At 43.6% G+C, this 13,389-nt stretch overlaps 1 protein-coding gene across 1 annotated transcript in view; it reads right to left on the bottom strand.

Moving 5' to 3' along the window:
* MYO16 (myosin XVI) overlaps positions 1 to 1,973 on the bottom strand; it is a 437,386-nt gene extending 435,413 nt beyond the window's left edge. Inside the window, exon 1 of the mRNA XM_074378522.1 lies at positions 1,129 to 1,973. Coding sequence (XP_074234623.1) covers positions 1,129 to 1,762 — 634 coding nt within the window. The 5' untranslated portion in view covers positions 1,763 to 1,973. The remainder of the gene's footprint in view (positions 1 to 1,128) is intronic.
* Positions 1,974 to 13,389: the final 11,416 nt, after the last annotated feature.

The following is a 13,389-nucleotide window of genomic DNA, read 5'->3' as shown; positions in this document are numbered from 1 at the left end:
GCGAGACACTTTAACCTTCATCTGAGCAGATTCCAGACATCTCATGAGATCCTCAAAGAAAGCCACCACTCGGAGAGGGTAAGCGCTTCTCGGAGCTCCGGCACTGGGGAGGATAAAGACCAGCTCGTCGTCCGCCTTCCTTCCTGCCCCTGGACTGCTCCGGCCAATTCAGAGCGGCTAAGTTTTACTTGGCCCTGCGTTAGCAGAAGACAGTCCCTCCTCCAGGGGCTAAATAATTCTTCCCCGCCGCAAACGCTTAACACACAAAGTGAACGTCTGGCTCACTCCCCTCAAACAGAGGGCTGAGCCAGGAGTGAGCAGCTAACAGCCATTCGACAAATGACAGAAATGCGAAGAGAACTTGAAAACCATCCCCGTTACCTTTCGGGGGCGTACAAGGTACCAGATAAACCCAGCACTTTCACAGATCTGGTTGGTTCCCCCAGCAGGGAAAGATGGGGCGGGGGCTCGGTGGGGAGCAGGAGCCATGAACGCAGAGCCCGCGGTGGGTACCACGCCGCCCGCCCACTTTGCCCACCCTGCGGTCGCCCGGCCTCTAAGACAATGGAGCGGACACTGTCCGGCGGGGGTCGCGGTCAGGGGTCAGTAGATCAGTGGAAGAGACAACAGCCTGGGGGCTCTCCTTCATCCCCGCATCTTTGTTCTCTGAAGTAGTCGCTCTTTTTCATCCTCAAAGAAAAAGAGACAGAGGACGAACCCCACAGCCCCCCGGAGTGGTCGTGTAGAGGACCGCGCCGCTCCTCGCATCTCCCGTGGCAACGAGAGGACTGCAGTCCCTCTCCACCGCCAGTTTCCCTTCTCCCGGGCCGGGTCCAGAGTTCAGAGAGGGTCTGCTCTCAGCTCGCAGCCACACACCTCCCTATGTCCCCTATCCGGAAAGGGACCACCAGCCTTCTCTCCACGCCCTGCTCTCCACCCTGGGACTCTGGCTGGGGACCGGCGACGCAGGTGCCAGCAGCACGCACCATCCCGGAGTCGCCGGCGCCGCGGGGCAGGGGAGCTTTGCGCCCAGCCGACCTCCAGACCTGGAGGCGAGGCGGCCGGGCCAAGCACTCTGCGCTGAGGACCGCGCTGGGGACCGCGCACGGCGCCCGCCGCCGCCCCTACCTGCTGGAGAAGGGTCCTCGGGAGCCGTGGGGTGATCGCGTGATCGCCGGGGTCGGCTCCGGGTGCGCCCCGCGAGGGTGCGCGGTGCGCGGGTCTCCTGCGCCCGGGGCCGCAGAGCGCTCGGGGCGGGCGCGGTGCGCGCAGCCCGGCCGGCGGGGCTGGTGACGGCCGCTCGCCTCCCGGTCGGCGGTGCTGGCTCCGCGGTCGGAGCCCGGCGTCCGTGGCCACGCTCGCCCCTCCCCGCGCGCCCCGCGGGCCACCGGCTGGGCTCCGGCTGCCGGGGGCGCCGCTCGGCCCGCCGCCTGCCCTCGCTCTGCGTCTCCCTCCTGCCTGTGCCGGGATGCGGAGCCCGCCTCCCTCCGCTCCCGCCCGGCGGCCCCTCCAGGTCTCCAGCCTCCCTCCTTCCCACGCTCTCGCGCGTTGTCTGAGACCGCGCCTCTCTCTCCTCTTCCAGCTCCCGACCCTCCCCTGCGAGTCTCTCGCCTCCCGCTTTGCTGCGACTCTGAGAATAGGGCTCACTCTTCAAACTTTTCCGACCTGACTTTGCAAGAAGCGAGGCAGCAGGAGGGGCAGGGGGTGGCCCGGAGGCGGGTCCTCTGCGCAGTGGCCCGGAGCTGCGACCTGGAGCGGGCATCCCCCTTGGGCAGTCCGACCAGAACAAAGGCCATCGCGGGGACTGTGGCAGCTGTCACCAGATGAGATGAGTGACCCCTTTTAAAGATACAGAGGCCATAATAGCCCTTCCAGCTCTGGTATTCGAGAACCCCTGAGATTCCCCTGAAATCTACTCCAAAATATGAACTTCAGCGTGGGACAAGACGAGTGTGGGCAAGGAACAGCCTTTCTCCAGGCAGCTGATCTCTGTTGCAATTTTCATGACAAAATAAATATTTTGTTTTTGGTTGGCTCTGTAAATGCGTTTCACTGTCCACATTTTGCCATGAGGGCTATATTCTATATTAATTCTAAGGTTAATGTGATATATACATACAGATCTATGTATACAGATATACATATATATCTGCATACAGATGTGTATATAAAATATGTCCAGATATGTAACAGTATACAATAAAATAAGGCCTTGTATATACCACATAATAAATGTTTATTCCAATGAGATTGCAACTATACTGCTTTTTAGTTATTGGATATATTTGCATGAATCATATGACATGGGTGTATAAGAAATGCAACGTTTAGAGCTGTCTGTACAGAATGTACAGTCATACTTAAGCAACATTACAGTGTTCAGGAAAGGATTAAATAATGATTCTGAGATACCGTTTTAATTTTCATTTACATTTCTTATTTTTCTTATTTGAGATACATTTTTTGAATTTCATAGATAGGATCAATGAAATGAATTAAATAACCTTGCAACTACATGAGACTCCATGGGGTGCTGTCCCTACATAATGCGACAAGATTGGAGGCCCAAGTCGGACTGAATTCTTACAAAAATAATTTACAAGCTCATTGAACATATCAAAGCAATTCAGCAATACTGCTAAGAATAATGTAGGCTAGTAAGAACAACTCTGAATTAAAAGTAAAATAAATATTTCAGCACCTAGCTGTTGTCTTCTCCTCCTACACATTGGCACCAAGAAGTAGAAGCAGGCTGTGAGGACTGTCTCCTGGCGGTGACATAACATTGGTTCTACAGAATCTTGCAGTGTTTTTTTCTGTTTCTGGGGTTTTTGTTTTTTGTTTTTTGTTTTTTTTTAGATAGCCGTATGTTTTGAATGTGCATTTTTGTCAAACTTTGCAACAGTTATTTCATACGGATGTTTAATACTTAAGTTATTGTGCTCTTTTTCTGTTACGTTTTCCGATTTTCAAGGATTACTTTTTTGTATTATCCAAAAATGCATTTGAACTTAGCAGAAAAATATATGTGAAACCATTCCATTTCTCTCTATATTGTAAAATTTGTTTAGTGGAAAAACCTTCCACAGATTTACTCTAACAAAAGTTAGCTCTGGTAACCAGCGCTTATACTCCGCAGACATCAAACAAAAAGTGTCTGTTAAAATACTGACATGCATTTAGCCTGTTTATGCTTTGCACGGTACAGTGTTGTATTTCTCACACGTAGGCTATATCTTTGATATATGTTTATATCTATCATACATCTAACGTTCTACATTAGCAGCTTATAAGAAATTAAAGAAAACTATGATCATAAAAATATCCACGATTAACAACCTCTCCTTCGTATTCTAGGCATTTGCATCACACTCTGCCTCATGTAGTCAAAGCAGTGGCTTCAAATACACAACTGACTTTCAGGTTTTAAAAAATGACGTTGCTAGCCAAGTATATAGGCAGTATCTTATTAAGAATGTCATATTGGTTCAGTTCCCAGAGGTAATTTTTCTCTTTAAAGTGAGATATAGACGCTGTTTTGCCATTGGTGAGCACTCTGTTTACGCGGAGACATCCTATTCTGAGATAACACTTGTTCTGCTAGCACAGAAGCAGGCATTACCCAGCTCTGGCATCGTAGTAAAGGAGGGTTGCCTTAAATAGAAACCCCAGCCAGGCTACTTTTGCATCCTGAATTAAAGTTCTTGTTACGTTGCAGGATATGAATTATTAGCTTCATCTTATAGAAAAGTGTGTGCAGTGAATTCCTCGTATTTTATTACACTCCTAACCCACTGTGCCTCTTAGATACCTTTCTCAAATGAACTGGCAATTTAAAAATGCAAATATGGCAATTTGCTAATTCTTCACATTTTGGGGAAACAAGAGACATCACTTCCCAGGAAATAATGTATTTAGACCAAAGTCACATCCCTGAAAGTATTGACATGTGCCAGCAAACGGAGCATTTCATATGTATTATCGGGACACAGGGTCCTTTTTTACATAACACACAGTTTTAACTCCTGCTTCACAATATGTATGGAAGTCCAGTTTATTTATTAGCGACAAAGTGTTTGTGTGTCCCCAAAATGTATCTGTTGGAATCCTAACCTGCAATGTGACGGTCTCAGCAGGAGGGGCTTTGGCGGGGAGTGATTAGGTCCTGGGGGCGCAGCCCCTGATGGCCTGTGTTCTTAAAAGAAGAAACAGGAGGGCTTTCCTGTTTGCTTCCTGCTCTCTGCTGTGTGAGCGCCCCCTGAGGAGACAGTCATCCTCTACCCAGAAGAGGTCCCTCCCCAGAGCCCGGTTAAGCCGGGCCTGGATTCAGACACCCAGCCTCCGAACTGTGAGAAATAAATCTGTGCTGTTGATACTTTGTCATAGCGACCAGAACTAAGACATGATTCCATCAACTGTCGACGGAGCGGTATTGGAATCTCCAACTTTAATTATGATTTTTTGTAGTTTTCCTGCAGTTCTGTCCATTTTTATTGCATGTGTTCATAATTTCTATTTTCAGTGCATAATGTTTAAAATTGCTATGTATTCCTGGTGAATAAATCCCTTTGTCCTTTGAAATGATCTTTTTTACCCCTACTATTCTTGGAGATGAAATCTACTTTTTCTGATACTGATGTAGCCACTTCAGCATTTTTGTTTTTTTGGATTAGTGTCCGCATAGTATCTCATTCCATCTTTTAACTTTTGACCTCTTTGTGTCTTTCTATTTAGAGTGTGACACTCACTGTGGGAGGAGGTCGTGGAAAGGATGTGACCACCAGTTGACCCTCCAGCTGGACGTGGGTGATCAGGGGCTCCTCACCTCATCCTCGTCCTTGGAATGTATACTTTGCCCACTGTTGCCACAGTGGGAGCCGTGTTCAAGGATGCAGCCCTGAGAGCACCGTGTGGTTGCGACCACCTGGACAGTACACATGCCTGAACCCCATTAAGACCTTTCTATAAACTTTTAAGATTCTGGTGGGCAAGTGTGGAGATCAGTTCAGCTTGCAACGCCCAAGACAAGCCTTGTAGGTAAGTTCCCTTACTTACTACACCTGCCACCTACCAATCTGGAGAGACTGCCTCTTTCTCTGCCTCTCCTTGCCCTCCTGGACGGGACCAGTTTCAGGTTTCACCTGGGGAACTCCTGAGCTTGGGAACCAACACTAAGGTACATCAGTTACCATGGAGACACCGATGTCATTTGTATACACAGAGCTTATTGACAGAAAGATGAGGCTTAGAGAACTTCAGACACTGTGTGGTGGTTACTGAGACCACATATGTGGTGTGAAATCTATTTATAAATCTATGAGTTGTCCATGAAATGGTTTTCAATTTTATAAACATACAAATGATCTGCAAACAGGTTTCGTTTTAAAATAGTTTTACTTTCTAAAGCGTAATTGTTTTTCTTTTGATTTAAATAAATTTAATCATAAATTATAATTACCCATGATTTTTGCAACCTCACTCTTTTCAGTTTCCAGAAGTCAGAATAGGGCAACGGGCAAGTGGACCTGAAGACCCCTGCGGTAAAGAAGACACCACATTTCTGCTACATTGATCAGAAAAACGTGTAACACTGCCACAAAGTATAGAGTACAGTTTACATTAAAACTATTTCAGTTACATCCAAGTGTCTAAGGCTGAGCTACTTTTCACTTTATCAGACAAAAGGCAGGCTGCTTTCCTAGCGTGAGTACCAAGCTTTTCCAGCTGTGACATCGCTGGTGAGTTTATCACACAAGCCCTGGATCTTTCTCACAGAGCCCCTCCTCTTCCTCCAGAGGACTTTATTCTGCCCTGTATCCTCGCCTCCTGGGTCTGATTACCTTACTTAGACGTAGTTCCTTCCAGGCTTTATGATCGCACAGACTCTGATTCCAGGTTAATTACTCACTCGGTTACTCTGTCTTTTCATATAAACAGACTTTTTTACCTGCATTTCCCAAATCTAAACTCTGAACCCCATTTTTACTTCTAGAAAAAATTCTTCCCTGATCAGTGCCCTCATGTTGAAACTGTCTTGTCTCCATCTTTATGGAATCTGCTCAGTCTGTGACTCTGTGGTTTATCTCTGCCCTGATGCTGGTGTTTTACTAGTTATTATATTATTAGTCTGCACTGGACAGCAGGGCTCTTTTCCATTTCTCTAATTAGGGTTAACTATGTGTTTTTTAAGATATGATTAAATGACGAGGGTAAGTGGATATACAATCCCATCACAATGTCAGCATCTCTTGTTGATTGATACATTGACTTCATGATTGCAATCTACACTTTGAACCGGCTGAATCAGACAGATCTAGTGATTTATGTAATTATTATTGTGCTTCATGCTCATTAGACAAGAAAGTTAAGACACTCATTTCAACTGCTGTAATTAAAATTATTTTTAGTAGCCAAATTAGCTTTTAGTTTCTCTCTTGCAGTTGTGTTTTTTTAAATCTTAACAACATCTATAACTCAGTTCAGTAGGGTGTGTTGTTTATGATACCATCTTATATTAAAAATTCTGTTTTCTAGAGGTTAAAAGGCAAACAAGTTTTAGATAGGTATTCTTCAATATTTTGAGCTCTCCTATTCCTAACTGACCCCTACATGATCTGAGAGTCTTCGATGGCCTTAGAAGCTCATCTACCAGAGTCTATCCGACCTTCATCCTGGTCCCCTGAACACGTAACAGACAGGAACTTAAACTACCCTCCTGCTTCCTCTGGTTGTGTCGGGTCTTCTAGAAGCTGTCGAAGCTGGGATGGGAGGACGTGCCTGGTGGGAAATGACAGCATGCCTGCTAAGCAAGATGAATGGGAAGCAAAAGCACCAGGTAGAGGAAGGCGTCTGAGGATCTGGTTCTGAAGTGAAGCTTCTAGGGGGTTTGGAGGACAGGGATGGCACGGTCATCTTAGGAAAGAGAAGAGGAGGGAAAAGTAAAGGGAAGCAAGTGACCGTCTTAGCTGTCTGTCCACCTTTTTGATTCAGCTTCCTCCTTTTGACGGAGCTTTGAAAGTAAGTAAGCTGGTTCAGTGTCAGGCTGGTCTTAAGTATGATACGGTCTTAAAATATCATCTTCCTCGTGTTAAAAAATGTGTTATGGTCTTAGTAAGAGTTATCATCCTCCTACTACTAAAAATTGTACTTTCATATTAGTTGAAATTTCTTAGCCACAAATTCTTTTCTTCCAACAGGAAGAAGAAAATATTTTAAAACAAAGATACTGAAGAGCTTTATTGCTGACAGATGACAAGGAATTCACTTTTAATCAGTGTAAATGATAATACGATATCTTTTCTGTGTTAGAAATCATGAGGTACCCTTAGGGGAAGGAGCGGGAAAAGGAGAGCTGAACAAAGATCAGAGATCCCCAAAGCCAGCCTTTCTGATTCTGTGATTTTCCTGTTTCTTCTTAATCAAGAGAAGCGGGCAGAGAGAAGTTCTTCCTTTCACATCTCCAAGACTCGTAGAAAACCACCTCCTGCCTGAGGGCTAATGCCAGAGGCCAGCTTGATTCTTAACCAAGCTCAGGTCTCTCTTAACTGTGCTAAAATCTTTTAAATGTGAATGCCAGTTAGCAACTGAGGCCCCATTTGTTTCCATGTTGAAACCTCTGTAATCAATCATTTTGCTTTGTTTCAACTCAGTTGTGTAAATGCCATCACCTCTGGGCATTTTAGAAATTTTTTTGTACTAGAGTATGTTTGCCAGAGAAAATGAGGCATCATTTCAAATAAACCTCTAGAGACCAAACTGGTTTGTTTTAGCCATTGGATTTTCACATGGTTCCTCATTTCTGTCTTATTAGAAAATCACTAAGAATAAAACCAAAACTATCATTGGTCTCTGAAAACACAATGTTCAAAACTTGAATTTTTAACAATTACATCTTGTCTTTTTAACAAGACTGAGCACAACTGTGGTGTATGATACTTACTTAACTAAATATTCTCAATTTAGTTACACCATAAAAAGCATTTTAAAATCTGTTTTCTATATATATATATATTTATAAATTAGATTTATACATTTATATATTATTTAATTTATAAATCAATTTATAAATGATATATAGTTATATGTGTATCACAATTATCTCAAACATAACTTATGAGCAGTATTTCTGAGATATGTTTGTTTTTATTTATTCTTCTCCTCTTTCCAAAAAGACATCCAATAGCTTCCAAGGAGAAATATTATAAAGTAGAAAGAGATGAATAGTTTTAAAATAAAGGCAAAAGCCAACCTGAGGCAAAACCATAAGATGAGAGAAGAGAAGTCATTAGGGCACAGCACTGTGCGCTGTGAAGTTCTTGGAATGACAGTTACAATGAGTAATTGGTAAATAACGTAGTGAGCATGAATGTCCACTAAAACTGGTCCTCACCCTGTTTCAGTCTAAGCAGTAAAGTGAATGTAAATATAATCTACACCAACATTTGCACTTTTCACCAGATAAATGTGTACTGTTCGCTGTGGAGATGTACTTTCTTTTCTCATTATTTTGGTCTGGGAAAAATAACTTCCATGAGGCATTTTATTTAGAGACACATAAAACCAGGTTGTCTAAGAGGCAGTGTTCCAAAAATGGTTGTAGCTGATTCTACCTATAGTAATACACAGGTTTAGAAAATGTGCAGTATTTCAAGATAAAACAACAAGAATGACAATTAACATGTGTACATTACCAGAAAGCTTACAAATCCCTTTTACATACAACAAGACTTTTAATCTTACCATTCTTAGAAAAACTGTGATTATCATTACTTCCATTTTATGTCTGAGATCACCAGACCTCTTCGAGTTCTGGAGCAAGAACCTAATTGAATGAGGGAAAGATTTAGGACTCGAATTCAGATCCCAGGATTCCAAATTGTATAATGACCTCCCTTGAATTCCAGGCATAAAGTTCTACTTACATTCCAAACCTATCATTTTTATTTTAAATTTACATTAGAAAGTTTTCCTTCTGAATTTTGATCAGGGTCCCCCAAAGCAGAGACACTCGCAAGACAGGAAGAGAGTTTTCACCCGGAATCCAATTTCCCAGCACCTTGATCTTGGACTTCCAGCCTCTCTGACTGTGAGAAAATGCGCTTCTGTTTCTTTGGGCACTCGCTGTGCGGTATTTGGTGATGGCAGTCTGAGCAGAGGACCAAGTGATACAAACCTACTGAGAAAAGTGAGCCGTAACTTAACCGTGACCCAGGCTGCATAATCATTGTGAGTACACATGACATTTTAAACTTCCCTCAGTAACCCCCTCCGTGGGCATCTGACGGTGGTGTGGGGTGAAAGGGTTAAGTAATGTTTAACCAGTGTGTATACTTAGTTCCTTTTTTGGTCTCCCTGAGACTTACTAGCACTCTGAGTATCAATTCACTTGGAATGAATAATACCTTGAATGACATCAGCTTCCGCCAACATGTCGAGGTTACTATGGTAATGGAGAAAGTTTTTCAATGGACAAAACAAGTACCACGCTTGATATATTAGTCAGCCAGGGAAAGCAGTCACATATAAGCCACAGCATTCATCCAATGAATAGTCATTTAGGCAGCATGCATGTCAGCAATTCCGCTGCGTTTTTCTGAACATCAAAACTTTGGCAGTTGTATTGAGAATCTTGGCAGATTTACAAAAGTGGTAACACTCATTTTCTGAGCCTAGTTTTTTGGGTTATTTTTTCATTCTTTATGTCTTGGAACCCATATTTTCAACAGGTTCACAGGGCTTTGAATCCAAATGCCAAGTGAATGTTCTCCACTAGGGTTCACCTCCAGCGTTCACTGAAAACTGGCATTGTTTGTTCCTTGTAGTCATTTAGAAATTAATTTTATTTTATTTATTATATTTGGCCTTTTTTTAGCACAATGACTTGTTACACTGCTATTGCCTGTTCCTATTAACTGTTCTTAAATTCCACTTAATTGCTCTTTTCAAAAAAAGGGTGTAAAAAAAAGAATGAATGACAATTAAAAATACAATGACTAATCTGATCTCATATGGTGAGATGTAGATTTTAGTTACTGAAATAAAACCAATTCATCATTTGTAGAAAAAGCCACTTTCTCCCCCATGAGCAGATCATTTGAAAAAGGAAGTGACCATTAAAGCCAGAACTAAAGCAAGTTCACTAAAACCAAGGTGTGCAAAACTAACATTTTTTTCTTATTAATGTTATTGTACAGAAAGTAAAGGCCGAATCATATAGAACATCTTGATTTTAGCGAAGCATTCAGCAGTCTCTCACGTGATAATTGTGCATGAAACTCCCAAATCTCAGTTCCAGTGGGAATTTCTACTCTGTGACACTTGCAAGCTGAAGCCAGCTTTCGCAGGGTCCAGGCCACACACTGGGTCTGCAGTAAAAGGACCAGAAGGTGATAATAGCAGAAATGTTGCCGACAAAGCCTGGTAACACCTGACAGTGGCATCAGACAGGCAGGTGTGCACAGCACAGCAGTCACTCTGTGAACGCCCCACCCCTCAGCTTTGGGCTTGGTGACTATTCAAAACTTGCGGGGAATGCAGAGTCTTCTGAGTGGGTTCCCCACTGTACGGTAGCGGATGGCTCAGTGAAGCAGATGGACCTAGAAACCCAGGAATGAATGCCTCTGTGCAGTGACTCCGAAGTGCCCACATCAAGGTGGGTGTGACTGGATTACAGAGGCGAGCATGTAGTGACTTTCTTCCTTTACAAATTTATTTATTTCACAGTTAACCAATAACAACCTTTTTGTCAGGAATGAGGAAGGTCCACAGCCTTTAAACTTTAGTTAGCCAAAAAAAAAAAAAAAAAAAAAGATGAGTTTCACGAAAGAATCCATACAATTAAGTGTCTGGACTTACCCACGTTTCTCGTTATCACAGGGTAGAAACTGGCTCTCCTAAAGTGAGGATCGGCTCGCTGGAGTCAGCAGGCTCCTCTCTGACTGATGCACCCGAGGTCAACTCAGTTTTGCTTTTACTGATCATTTAATTTTTAATGGGGAACCATTTAAAAGAGCTTTGGTGACCCAATTATTCAGGCTTTAATTTCACAATGATAGAGCCCATTTTTCTGTATTTATATCCAATCATCATTTGGGAAATTTGGAACTTGTCTTTCTTGAAGATGAAAACAAATCTAGCAGAGCAATATTTTAAGCAGATCACCAATAATGTATGTTAAAGACCTGGCTTATAGTTTTGCTTTCAGAACTTCACTATATTCAACTCAGAGTAAAAATAAGTAGAAATGAAAAAGAAAAACAAAACAGAGAGAAATAAATAGAAATGGCCAAACCACAAAGTCTGGTTTCAGTTCAAGATCTGACCACAGGAACAACCCCAAGTGGCTAAGGTTACTTTCACTTAGTGTCATAATCAAACTGGTGGATGCCGAGCCCTGGAGATCCAGAAAACGTGCACTGTGTGTGAGCTCTCCTCGGCTCCTGCTTCCCTCACAAATTCTTACCTGATACCAGGCCTGGAGTCCACAGGGAGTGGGCCATCCCCCAGCTCTTGACTAACCAGGACCCCAGGATAACCTGGGAATTACCAGCACTGCTGCCTTTTAATGCTGCAGCTGACGTGGCGGGGAGAGGGGGGCAGGTGCGTACAGCCCTCCGTGGGCTTCCTTGCTGCACTGCCCACCCGGTTCCATCCATATCTCTGTTCTTTCTGTGTCTTCAGGCCTGCTCTCCTCATCAGAGAGAAAGGTCTGGATGTGGCCTGCCTCATGCATGACACACTCAGAAATGCTGCAAACCACTATTAAGTTAAACACTGAGAAATAAGTTAAACTATTAGTCACGAAGCTGTCAGGATACATGGGAGGGCAGACACTATCCATTGTGGGGTGGAGGAGAAGCACAGCCAAGATTTCCAATATTCAGAAGAAAAGTAAGTAGCACGAGAGCCCAGTAAATGTCGTGATGTCCCTGAGATGCTTTGAGCAGATAAATGTCCTGGGTTAACCTGTGTGAGAACTGTATGTAAAGGCATGCCTTGAGCTGCAGTGTCCTGGTCATGGGCATGCTCTGTGGCTCCACAGCTCTGCTACGTAATATCAGTGACCTTGTGAGAGCACCTTAAACATTCTGTGCCTCAGTTTGCCCCTCTGAAAAATGGGCATGATAATGACAATTGCCTTGTAAGTTTACTAAGAGAACAAATGAATTACTACCTGTAAACCCTTCCTAGCATGCCTGGTGCAAATTAACTGCATTAACTCGTATCGTGATTACTGCAGGATTCCTGGTCTCTACAAATGAACTTAAACCTCTGCAAATTCAGGCTGAATGCCACTGCTACCTATTTATCCACTTACTGAAGACATTTTCATTACCAGTGGGTGGGACAGTCTCACTCTTCTTAGCTCTTCCTTTTTGAAATACACTTTGAGTGAAAAAGACACCTCGTTTCCTACTTTGAGTCTTGGCTGCCATTTTCTCCACTGGTAGAGAGGTGACATCAGTGAGCAGGCGCAGGTTTGGGAACTTCCTGAAGCAAGAGAAGGGATATCAGAAATGAGATGGGAAACCCTGAAAGTACACGCAGAGGAATAACATGGAAGGTAGCCCGCCTCACGTGTTCCTTGATCATTTAGTCGACGTTCAAGGTCAATGGCAGCTTCCCAAAGAATCAGATGATGGTAAAGAAAGCTACCATCACAGCCGCAGCAGAGGCAGCCACGTTACCCTGCACCACGGCACGGCTCTAAGTGTCCCTGCAAACGTGCCCCAAATTCAGCCTTGCACCAGCTGCCGCTGTTGCTAATTCTCGTTTTATCACAGAAATCCGACACAGAAAGAAGTGACCCGCCCAAGGTCACACAGCTTCAAACTGAGGCAGAGGCATCAAGTCCACACTCTTAAATACTACCTGCCCCAAACGGGTTCCCCGCGATTACGTGAAACTGAGACACACAGCAGGAACCGGATTCAAAATCTCGGAGTCACTGATGAAGAAAATCTCAAGATGCAGAGCTGCTGTTCACATCCAGCTCAGCCTTCCAAACAAGATCCCATCTGAGGCGCGTTGAGCCCGGTTTAGAAACAGCAATTTTGCTGTCGGGCTTTAGCACTAGTTTCATAAAAAGAAACAAAAACAACTCTTAGAGAAGTTTAGAATAGAGTTTCTGTTTCAAAGTGAGATGAATACAGTTGCCCACTTATGCTTTCTCTTTTATCACTCTTAAAACATATTATGAGAAGTACACAAATATCACACGATATGACTTATACGTGGAATCTAAAATATGATACAAACAAACTTATTTACAAACCAGAAAAAGACTGACAAACATAGAAAACAAACTTATCGTTACCAAGGGGGAAAGGGGAGGAGGGATAAATTGGGAGTTTGGGATTAGCAGATACACGCTACTATATACACAATAGA

Source organism: Camelus bactrianus, chromosome 14 (genome assembly GCF_048773025.1).
Source record: "Camelus bactrianus isolate YW-2024 breed Bactrian camel chromosome 14, ASM4877302v1, whole genome shotgun sequence".
In the NCBI taxonomy this organism is placed as follows: domain Eukaryota; kingdom Metazoa; phylum Chordata; class Mammalia; order Artiodactyla; family Camelidae; genus Camelus; species Camelus bactrianus.
Note: the sequence above shows the minus strand (reverse complement) of the source record. Positions and strands in the feature narration are given on the sequence as shown.